At 37.5% G+C, this 12,140-nt stretch overlaps 1 protein-coding gene across 2 annotated transcripts in view; it reads right to left on the bottom strand.

The window, feature by feature from the left end:
• The window catches only part of ESR1 (estrogen receptor 1), a 190,577-nt gene that overhangs the window by 120,169 nt on the left and 58,268 nt on the right, over positions 1–12,140 (bottom strand). For both annotated transcript variants that reach the window (XM_007060337.4, XM_043543165.1), the window contains one exon: positions 3,167–3,283. In XM_007060337.4, coding sequence (XP_007060399.2) covers positions 3,167–3,283 — 117 coding nt within the window. The remainder of the gene's footprint in view (positions 1–3,166; positions 3,284–12,140) is intronic.

Genomic DNA, 12,140 nt, shown 5'->3' with positions numbered 1-12,140 from the left:
TCATATAGCTGAAGATGATATTGCATATTTACAAGAGGGCAGAGTTAAGGTAGCAGCTGCAGCCTTAATTGTGATATTTTCTGCTTGCTTAACTATATAGCCTTAATATTTCTTTACTGTATTTTTTTGTTGTTTTGTTCTGCAAGGACTATGTTTTTCATGATGGAAATAAACTCCAATCAGGTGCTCCAGAATATTAAGTTGAGAGCCACAATACACACATATGCATTCCATGAATCAATTATTGGAGTTCTATTTCAGTCTGAAGCTAGAAGCCAAATGAAGGGAGTAATTGGCTGCTCTGAATCACCAGGATGATAGAAATAATGACAGAGAAAACCTGAAACATTCTGAATAGCCTAAAATTGGAGTCCTGAGCCAAACCTCTCTCACCTGAGAAAATAAAGAATGAGCGCTGGAAACCCTCTCTGAACATTCAGAAGACACCACCATCCAGATTTAAGTCTCTGCAAGATACTATTGCTGAGACTTCCTTTACAAATAGGTTTAGATAAGGTTAGTAATTTTTTAAATAAATGTGACTGAAATATTTTCATTAAAAACACAGAAACTATCTTCCATTTTAAAGGAGGTGCATCTAATCTCCAGTTTTATAATTCCCTGCATTTCAAAATTAATTGCACTGTTAAACATAGAATACCAATTAAAAATTATTAATTTTGGATGTTTTTCCACATTTTCAAATATATTGATTTCAGTTCCAACACAGAATAGAAAGTGTACAGCGCTCACTCTATATTTTTATTACAAATATTTGCACTGTAAAAATGATAAACAAAAGAAATAGTATTTTTCATTTCACCTCATACACATGATGTAATGCAGTCTCTTTATTGTGAAAGCACAACTTACAAATGTAGATTTTCGGTTACATAACTGCACTCAAAAACAATGTAAAAACTTTAGAACCTATAAGTCCACTCAGTCCTACTTTAGCCAAATCACTAAGACAAACATGTTTGGTTACATTTACAGGAGAGAAAGTTGCCTGCTACTTATTTACAATGTTACCTGAAAGAACAGGCATTTGCATAGCACTCTTGTAGCTGGTATTGCAAGGTATTTACGTGTCAGATATGGTAAACATTCATATGCCCCTTCATGCTTTGGCCACCATTCCAGAGAACACGCTTCTATGCCGCTAACACTCGTTAAAAAAAAAAAAAAAAAAGCGTTAAGTCTGACTGAACTCCTTGGGGGAGAATCGTATGTCTCCTGTTATGTTTTACCCTCATTGTGCCATATATTTCTTGTTACAGCAGTCTCGGATGATGACCCAGCACATGTTCGTTTTAAGAATACTTTCACTGAATATTTGACAAAATGCGAAGAAGGTACCAATGTAAGATTTCTAAAAATAGCTACAGCACTCGACACAAGGTTTAAGAATCTGAAGTGCCTTCAAAAATCTAAGAAGGATGAGGTATGGAGCACGTTTTCAGAAGCCTTAAAAGAGCAACACTCCAACGTGGAAGCCACAGAACCCAAACCACCAAAAAAAGAAAATCAATGTTCTGCTGGTAGCATCTGACTCAGATGATGAAAACAAATGTGTATTGATCTGCTCTGCTTTGGATAGTTATTGAGCAGAATCCATCATCAGCATGGACGCATGTCCTCTGGAATGGTAGTTGAAGCATGAAGGGACATGAATCTTTAGTGCATCTGGTATGTAAATAGCTTGCGATGCTGGCTACAACAGTGCCACGTGAACGCCTGTTCTCACTTTCAGGTGACATTGTAAACAAGGAGCAGGCAGCATTATCTCCTGCAAATTGTAATCAGACTTGTTTGTCTGAGCAATTGGCTGAAGTAGGACTGAGTGGATTTGTAGGCTCTAAAGTTTTACACTTTTATTTTTGAATGCAGTTATTTTTTTGTACATAATTCTACTTTATAAGTTCAACTTTCATGATAAAGAGATTGCACTACAGTACTTGTATTAGGTGACTTGAAAAATACTATTTTTTTTACAGTGCAAATATTTATAGTCAAAAATATAAAGTGAGCACTGTACACTTTGTATTCTGTGTTGTAACTGAAATCAATATATTTGAAAATGTAGAAAACATCCAAAAATATTTCAGTGGTATTCTATTGTTTAACAATGCAATCACTCACATGATTAGTTGCAATTAATTTTTTTATCTCCGCCTGTCCCCTCCCCTTGCTTTCTGTCTGTTTCTTTAACAAAAAGGAGTGGTAATTTAAAGGAGGGAGAGACGACGTCTACTGGGGAAATGCTCAAAACTCACTATTAAAACATCCCAAAGGTCTCTTGGAAAGAACCTTTGCTCTGAGAACAGTATAATAAAGGTTATTTGATGGCAGTGTCCTCTATTTATAAAAACTTTTCCTCTAAACATTAATCATCAGATATCTCTAGTACAATCAGTTTTGGGATGTGCAGCAACCACTGTTGACATCTAAGGCGGATTCTTCTCTCACACCAGCGTAACTCCAGTGTCTCAGTGTAATTACTTGTGATTTAGCTCAGTGTATCTGAGATGAGAATCAGGTCCTGAATATTTCAATACCGGAAAAGGAAATTAATTCAGGTGCATTGTGTGCCGTTGCAGGGTGCTAGAACAGCTCTGAAGGTGGCAACCCTTTATAAATCCACAGAAGTAGTGCAGTAAGAGCAGCAGTACTGCAAGTTTCACCAAAGTACCTCACCAATATGTTTCATACCTGACCTAGATACAAGATAATTAACAGTCTGTTCCCATACAAGTCTTGGCCTACCCTCAGAAACAGTCAACAAGATGGCAATAACGATGCTGGGTTTTACTATGTGGATACCTGTCCACTGGGACCTGAACTGAGACCATCAATGTGTTTCACAGAGCGCTGAATGGCATATTGCAGAAAAACAAACATTTAGGACTGGATTTCACTCATGATAGCCTGCGGCCAGACAAATCCACTTGTGAGGAAACAAAATTTAAAGTATTAGGGGTGAAATCCTATTCACACTGAAGTCAATGGCTAAATTTCCATGGACTTCCATTCAGCCAGGATATCGCCCTCATTTACTCATGGTTGGGATTTTTTGGCCAACAACAGTTGTCTTTGCTTAATTGTGTTGGTTGTCCAGTTAAGCAGCCATCAGTGCTAAAAAGTGTGTTTGTTGTTGTGTACGTACCACCTTTCATCATTCCCACTTCATAGCACTTCCGCAGCCGGCAGGCCTGACAGCTCTTTCTCCTGTTCTTGTCAATGGTGCACTGGTTAGTAGCAGGACACATGTAGTCATTGTGCCCTGTAAAGCCAGAGGAAAAATATAAAAGTAGAATTAATGAAAAATAGACAATCCCTTAACAGTATTTTCCAGAGTTCCTGTAATACTTTATCTTAAATTTCTCATTGAGTATCTTTCATGACCACTCTAATCATAAGAAATTTGATAACTTTCCCTAAACAAGCATATTAGGTGTATACTTGTGCTTTATTAATGGATGTGTTGGTGGTGGCGGCTCTATAGTGAAGACAGAATTTATACTTCCATTGCAAGTTCCATTTTCAGTATCCTATAGTGAAGTAGTGTTAGAAATATGTCAAAACACTTACTTAATAAAAAGAATGGACATCACAATTCTAATAGTCAAAGCAGAGGACTGACGGCAGGACTTCTGTGTTCTATTACCAGCTCTACCACTGGACTTGAGGCAATTTGGGAAAGTAACTTTATGCCTCAAGTTTAGTCATCTGGAAAATAGGTGAAATATCTACCTACTTCCCACACAGGTCTGTTGGGAGGATTAGGTAACCGATTGTGAAGTACTGTAAAGGTCCTTGGAATAGAAAGGACCATAGAACACTTTTTAGCACCCACTACACTTTTGGGCAGTGAAAAAAAATACATGAAATCATAAAAACATAATATAGAAGTGGCAAATATAAATCAACTAATTGCATTTCATATCTAGGTGGGCTTCAACTTGAGTTAAGTTACACATTTTAAAAATGACAATGTTTAGAGTATTCCAGCAGTAGTGCCTTTTCACTGTGAGCCCTACTACATTTGAAACCGGTTGATGACAGTTACCCTATAGTCAGGTCTGCCACAATAGACACTATTACTTTCAACAGGCTTATTATCTATTCCTAGTAAGATGTATTACATTTATGCACAAGGATTTTTCTTGTCTCACCTATTTAAAAAACAACAAAAACACACCACACGCATGCACGTGCACACACACACCACCTACAACCATCCAGTTAGAGAAAGTTTGCAGAGGATGGAAAAACACTGTCAAACAGATCTTTATTTTTCCCAACTAAACAGGACAAGGTACAGCACAGAATGAAACAATTTTACTGCAGAACTGTTTGTTCCTTATTCAGGTCAGGGAGCAGTCTGAGGTAGAGTGGGGTGGGGGCTTGACAGAGGCCTTGGTCTCATCAAACCCTCTATCCTTGATTATACATTAGAAAATACAGAATAAAAACGGCTATCAGATTACACCAAGAACATCTGCTGTTTTATGCTGCATAATTGGGATCCAATCAAAATCAGCTGCAGAACTGGTGACTTGCTAATATGCTGACAGCAGACCACACACTGCCTGAAATAGGCATATTAATTATTAGAATTAATATTATTTATAAGCCCTGGCTAATAGAGTGGCGTGACTAGAACAACCTGAATCTGCAGGCTGTGCTCCAGGACTGAGCTCAAGAAATACATTTCAGAGATACTACCTCAATCTAAGCAAACCCATTTTAAAAATTTTCCACTTCCTTCTAGTATTATACAGTGTGTTCTGTATCTGATTCAAAACATTTCACATGTAAAAGAGTCAAGCTGGAAAAAGAGCAGTTCCAACCACATAAAGATGTGGTATTTATTAGTAATAAGTAAAGTAACATTAAAAAAAATCTTGTTAAAACAGCAGTAACAAAAAAACCCAAAACACACACCACTGTAAATCTTGTCCCCATTCCTCAGTTTCAGTTTATAAACCAAATGTGAGAGCTCTGAAATGGAGAAGAGTGTGTAAGCACACCCCTTATTGTGAGTTGTTACTGCTTATCTTGACGGTTAAAGATCCTGACTTTGCTCCTATAGCAGTCAACAGATTAAACTCACATCAAGACCAAGAGCAGGACCTAGCCCTTCAACTCAGCAAACTACTTAATGACATACTTGACTTTAAGAAGGGAGGTGGTAGTTCCATTCAGAAAAAAAGTTAACATATGCCCAAGTGTTTTGTTGAATTGAGGCCTAAATAGTTAGCTTTCCTATTGTGCGTGTTTTTAGAGATATCATGGGTTTACATGGCTCAGTTTTTAAAAGTCTGCCTTATTAATTAGTAGAAGAGTATTCAGTATATTTTACAGCACCTAAAGCTGTACTAGGCACCCTACAGAACAGTTTACAAAATCTGGTCCCTTCTGCAAAGAGCTTGCATTCCACTTATAGAGGTGAAACCACATGCAAAGGCAACGAACATTTGGGAGGGTGGGTTTGAGGAAGCAGAATGGCAATAGCAACGAGACCAAGGTGATTCAGTTTAGGCCAAAATGGTTCTCTCTCATGATCAGAGACTATTTCTTGTTGTTCATGCTGTATGAAAAAGACATTAAAACACTTCTGTTGTAAACGGTGCTCTCTTAAGCGTCATCAAAAGAGAAGTGTCAAGTGTCTAAGTCCAGGCCCATTGCACTTCTAAAAAAGACTTGCATTGTACAGTCCCTATGAGGGGCCTGCCTCATAGACAAAGGCCCTGACCCTACCAATGATTCCATCTGGGTGGATAGCAAGGATGCAGATAGTGCAAATGGTAATAGTGGTTGTGTAAGTGGACACTTCTCCACAAGAAATTTGATTGAGATCAGTTCATTTCACATAGGCTAGTAAACAGTCATCAGATGGTACCACCTTTCAGTCACTGGGACTTAAACTACTGGCCTATCCTAATATTGTTCTGTGAGCACTCCCACAAAAAGTTTAATTTCTAATTTGATGGATGACTTTCATTTCACTTCAGTCAAGGAAAATAAGAATCTATCCCAGAAATGATGAACTTAAAAGTATGTTTCATTTAATTAGTGTAGTTACCACAAAAACCTAAACTGAAACCAATGTAGATTTCAGTACAGCTGCACAAGGTTTCAGACACTTTGTATAATTAGATGCCACCACCTTCTGTCCTGTAACACACTCACATACAATTTATAGTCACTAGAATTATAAGAGACACACAGTTACAATATAAACTGATTGCAGTGACTAAATATTAATTCTGCTAATTTCAGCCAAGTGTTCATTTTAAATGTTGCTATTTCAGGCACTCATCCCAGTTGAATCAGGATAGTAGGTTCTAGGGTACTGCATCGGCGATATAAAGCTTTCGATGGACACATCTCGACAGCCACATCAGTAGTATTTCATTAGTCCAGCTCAAAAGATAAAATGTGGAGTTTCTCTAAGGCAAACAGGCTGGGGTTGAGGCTAAAGTTTTGCCAGGCAAAACCCTAGAAGAATCATCTCAAATTTTCAGAGTAAGGTTTATATTTGTTGTCTTGACTTAGAAATAAAGGAGAATCCTTGGAAAGGTGGTGAGGTTTAGACACTAGTCCGGAGTGTACACACATCACGTCGAATGACAGTTGGGAACTGCCAGTTCATATCTGTCTCCAAAGTTTCTTTAGTGTCTCCCAACCACTTCCTGACAGTCCCCACTAAATAAAAGGTCACACCTACCTCCCTGACAACTGCTCATTGTGTCCCCAAATACCAGACAATAACCAAAATTGTGTATGTCTATAATATGAACTGAAGGTCCCTGAACTTTGGAGGAAATGCTGAATCACTTTTTAAATTTAAACTAAAAAGCTACTTATTGTATGTAAGATGAAGTTTTTAATATGTGGTAAAGGGCCTCTGGTATCGTATACATTCATTATTTTCTTTTCATCCAATGAGCAATTGAGTCTCACTTTGTGGCCTTTCAGGGGAGAATACAAAGACACTGATGAATGACTTAGAAAGAAAGAAGGATCAAAATCTAAAAAGTACTATTGTAATTTATACATGTCTTTGCTTTATAGTTTCACTCCAAGAAACAAATTGGGATAGTCAGCTGCAATGACATGAAGCCAAAAAAAAAAAAAAAAAAAAAAAAGATATTCAAAGTCAGCATTTGAGCAATTTCAGACCAGTCGCTAAGTCATAAAATAGGTTTGACATCCAGACCTCCTTTATAAGGCTGAACTGAAGTTGATAGAGCTAGAACAATTTATACCAGCTGATGATCTGCCCAGTATTCTGAGAAGAGCAAGACAAGTCATACAAATCAATCCATTTCCTTGAAGGAAGAATGAAATTAGCCTTTGCAAGTTTGAGGGTTCAAGTTAAAATTCTAAGCTCTTCTCTGGATCAGCCATCTTTTTCTTCTGGCTCTTTGGTAGTATGGTAATACAAAAGTAATGAATTCAAGTTTTCAGGGGATTCACTGCTCAGCTACACTCTTCCCCACCAGCAAACTTTAGAGCCTCTTTCTCATCTTAATGACAGGATTCACAGTAGCAGCCGTGTTAGTCTGTATTCGCAAAAAGAAAAAGGAGGACTTGTGGCACCTTAGAGACTAACAAATTTATCTGAGCATAAGCTTTCGTGATCCGATGAAGTGAGCTGTAGCTCACGAAAGCTTATGCTCAGATAAATATTAGTCTCTAAGGTGCCACAAGTACTCCTTTTCTTTTCTCATCTTAGCTATCTTCAAAAAAAAAAAAGGGGGGGGGGAAGAGATGTTGATGGAGCAAGATAGAAAACTTTCCTCTTCTCAGTCAGCCTATCTACATAAACCTCAGCGTTGCTTAGCATAGAACAGGGTTTGCGAATGCAGATCAAAGTTGACCCAAAACTGATTGAGTACGTTTGGGCTTTCATTTGAATATTTTACAAAGCTTCAATTTTGAGGTTTAAAAGAGGAAATGCAACAGTGAAACTGATCATACAGGATTTAATTTCTCAATCGCAGAGTAGTGTGTGTGTGTGTGTGTGTGTGTGTGTGTCACTCTGACAGACAGAATGTCTGTTGAGTCAGTGTGAAGTGATGAAAACAGCTACAAGTGTGGCTGAGAGCTCTTTATTTAGATTTCTACCAGGTTCAATCACTGGATTTGCAGTATGTTACCATCCAATTTTTATGTTCTCAGCAAGTTTGTTTTTACTAATTACACACATGTGGTGTACAGATACAGTAAGGCACATATCTGCATCATGCCAAAAGTCCTAGTCCAGAGGTAACCCAACCAATCTTAATTCTACAGCTAATTTACATGCAAGAATAATCTCATTGGTTGTAATGAAGTAGACTCGACAGACTGGATTGTGCGGCTCAGCTGCCACACCCATGTAACATCATGGGCTTTCAGCTACTAATGTATATTAAGTGCTGCCCGATGTGCCAGATTTTATAGGTCACTTTCAAATTCCAGTGAAACCATCTCCATGTTCAGAAAGGCCTCCGAGTCTGAACAATCCTATGTCTTCAATAAGATTTGACTTGAACTAACTAATGAGATTCCTCTCTGCCTTTCACCTCTCCTTCTGCCAATCCAGTTACCCAGACAAATTGAAGCAAGAGATTTGGAGAGCACACATTGCACAAGAACTGGTGTGGACGCAATTTGCTGTTATCTGTACTATTTCATAATCATTAAGCACAGAAGTCTGTAAAGAATGACACAAAAAGCAAAGCATTACTTTAGAAATACATCTGATTATTTTCTATTATAGCGGATCAGTGGAGAGTTTTTTCACCAGCCTCTGAGCCCAAACCTTAAAATGGCTTTTTTTTTTTAACTTAGAGATTATATAACAGAATGAGAAAAAGACAAGAGCATTGTTTGTGCATTAAAATTCCTCCCCACCCCAATGTGCATCTTTTCAATTTTAGACAAGATAATAAAAGCAGCATGTTTTTTCCAGATGACTTTAAAATAAGACTCCAGTCCACTTGACTGTGGCAGATCCCAATCTCTGAAGAAGTCTGGCAAGGAACTGACATTTTCTTTCAGTATCTCTCTATTTGATAAATCACAATTGTTTTAAATGTCTGGCACTTGATCAAACCAACAGCTGTATTAAAGAAAAAAAAAATGGATGCATCACTCGCCACCATCTCTCTCATTGCGATCACTCCAGAGACAAGTAAGTAAGTATTTTCAATGATACTCCTTATGGCTCAGAAAGGAAGTTAGAGTTACACAGTCATGTAGGACCTGATGCTGGGCATGGCCTATTATTTCTGGAACTTTTGAATGACACTTGACATCTCTATCCTCTTAAACTACCTGTGTATGAATAATAGTATTTTTCCCCATTCTAACACTTCATAGCCAACATGGGGATACAAACTAAAAATCAATTAAGTGCCTCTTGACCCCCCCACCCCAAAAAAATTCAGTCAGCTACTCCCAAGCAGAAAATAAACATATCTAATTTAATTTCATATATAGCCTCTATTGTTGGATCATCATGAGGTACATAAGTTTGGCTAAATCTTAGGTAATTATATGATCTTGATTGCTGTAGTATCTGAATACCTCAATGTTTAATGTATTTATCCCTGAGAGATAGGGAAGTGTTCTATTACCCCCATTTTAGAGATGAGAAACTGAGGCAGGCAGGCTAAGCGATGATTGAGAGAATTTTCAATGTAATTAACAGACATCAGTGGTCATTGCTGTTTTTAACAAAGGGAGTTCCCAGCAATGGAGGTTTGCTTAACTGAAGTTGTACTGTAGTTACCTAATATTTTTGTTTAAATACTTTAATAGAAAGCCCATTCTACTTATTCAGCACTTTCTCTGTAAAATAAAACCAGCTGCAATTATTCTTATACCTATTAATCTAAACCAATACCCCCTATGTCTACTTTGCTCAATTAAATTAAAATAAAGAAGAGTCAAAGATTTTAAAACTCAAAAGGGTCCATTAAGATACCTAGCAGGATCTCCAGCATAACACAGGCCATAGAATTTCACCCATTGATTCCTCCAGTAGACGGAATTATTCTTCCCGAATATGTAACTGAACACCCTTGAGCCCAATAATTTGTAGCTGAATTACAGCAAATTGTTTAGAAAGGTGTACAGTCTTGATTCAAATCAAAGTAATAATGAATTGCCAGTTCTGTTGGTACATTGTTTCAATGGTTAATTATAAAAGTAAACTTGTTAAGTTTACATAGTAAACAACCCTTAGCTAGTTTAAATATTTCAATCAAGTTGTGTTAGTCTTCTCTGAAAGCTAAATGTCACCAGTTTCAAAGGTCTTTTCACGGGTGAATCCCTCCCATACATTTATCATTTTAGTTATCCTATGATGCGCTCTCCAATTTGACTAAAATGACTTTTTTCAAAAATAAATACAATCAGACCTGAACATTTGGACCAAATTCTGCTTTCCAGTACTCTGGCTTCAGTGGAGATTTCACTGATGCAGCTGAGCGTACAGTCTAAATCAATACTCCAATGCGCTATAAAGGTGTTTCTTTTCAGATAAAATTTCAGGTCTAATAGGCAAAGAACTTTGAACCTGTTTCTCCACTCTCCCAGATGTAAATCAAAAGTAACTCCACTGAGGCAGACAGAGTTGCTCTGAAGTAAAACTGATTTGATGAGAGTTAAGCCCTTTCAGCTCTTATTTTTCTAGTGAATATTTGTGCTGCTGAGATAGCACTGAGTGTAACATGAGCTGGCACTGGGTACATTTAATATAACCTGCTATACCAGTTGTTGCTGGTGACTCAGCAGCCACTTCAGAATGCTTTCCTGTGGGCACTATTAAGATTGACAAGCTGATGTAGTAATACTGGTATTGGAGCTAGGACACTCTGTTCAGCACACTCAATGAAAAAAGCCAGCTACATGCTTATGAAATGATTAGATCAACACTTCATAAGAAAGTGCTGGTGATCTTTTGAAATTCATAAATGGTCTTATAGCTGGATTTTCAACAGAGCACAAGGAAGCTAGGCACCCAAGTCACTGGGAGTTGGACACAAGTCCCTTATGCTGTATGGAAAATCCCACCCTTAAGTCTTAAAGACTGATTATGGTCTATTGCTTAGAGCTGGGGTCTGAAAGTCAAGCGTTTGGATTCAATTACTGTAAATTACTGTTTGACCTCCAGTAAATCACTCAGCCCTCTCAGTCTCAGTTTATCCTTGTAACATCTAAATTTACAAAAATGAACTAATCCTGACAACTCCCTAAAGCACTCAGAAATCCTCATATTTACATGGCTAATATGAAGAGATTAATTGCATTTATTTAATGGATTTAAATGCATGGTCTTCTCAGCCTGGAATTAAGTCTGGAAGTGCAGTGTGGTGTGAGAAACATGTCATTTGTGGTGTCTTTCCAACTAAAGAATCAAATATACCTTGAAGGAGGAAACAGGAAATATTAAATTAGAGACTTTAATTTTCAATTTCTGGTTAGTAAGGTCTAGGAATTCTGCCCAAGAAGTGTGCAGAGCTTCAGAGTAGTAAACAGAAAAACCTCATCACTCAACACAAATTTATGTGATCAGATAATAAGTAGAATTCTCCTCGTGTTAGTGAAATGTTGTCCAAGTGAATACAAAATTTTGAAAGAAACAAATTAGAGATGCACTAGCGTTGGCTGCTCTTCCAAAAGTTCCCAAGCAAAGCTATGCTTGTGTAGAGCAGAGAAAGGAAACTCTTATAGCTAAAAAAAAGGGACTGAGAATCTCCTGAATTTTATTCCAGGTTCTGTCAACTGACATAACTCATGTGCCTAGCTTATCGGTCCACAACATGGGCATACCACCACTTATGGTTCATATATCACTAATGTAGGTGAGGCTTACTTCATTCATGCTTGTAAAATGAAGTCAGATACTCAGATGGAAGGCACTATAGAAATGTAAAGTATTATTGTTAGTGTACATTACACTGTCCTCTGCGGAGTACTCAATATTTATTATAGGCAACAACTGAGTTCAAACCATCAAAATACCTCCAGTGACATTATGCTCCTGAAGCCTTCACAACTTAATAGGTCACTTGTAGCCTGCTGATTTCTGACCTGCCACTCTTTTCTTACAAAATTCAGTTCCGTAGCAGTGATTGGCT

The sequence above is a fragment of the Chelonia mydas genome, chromosome 3 (genome assembly GCF_015237465.2).
Source record: "Chelonia mydas isolate rCheMyd1 chromosome 3, rCheMyd1.pri.v2, whole genome shotgun sequence".
Lineage (NCBI taxonomy): Eukaryota > Metazoa > Chordata > Testudines > Cheloniidae > Chelonia > Chelonia mydas.
The sequence above is the reverse complement of the archived record's forward strand: the minus strand, read 5'-3'. Positions and strand labels throughout refer to the sequence as shown.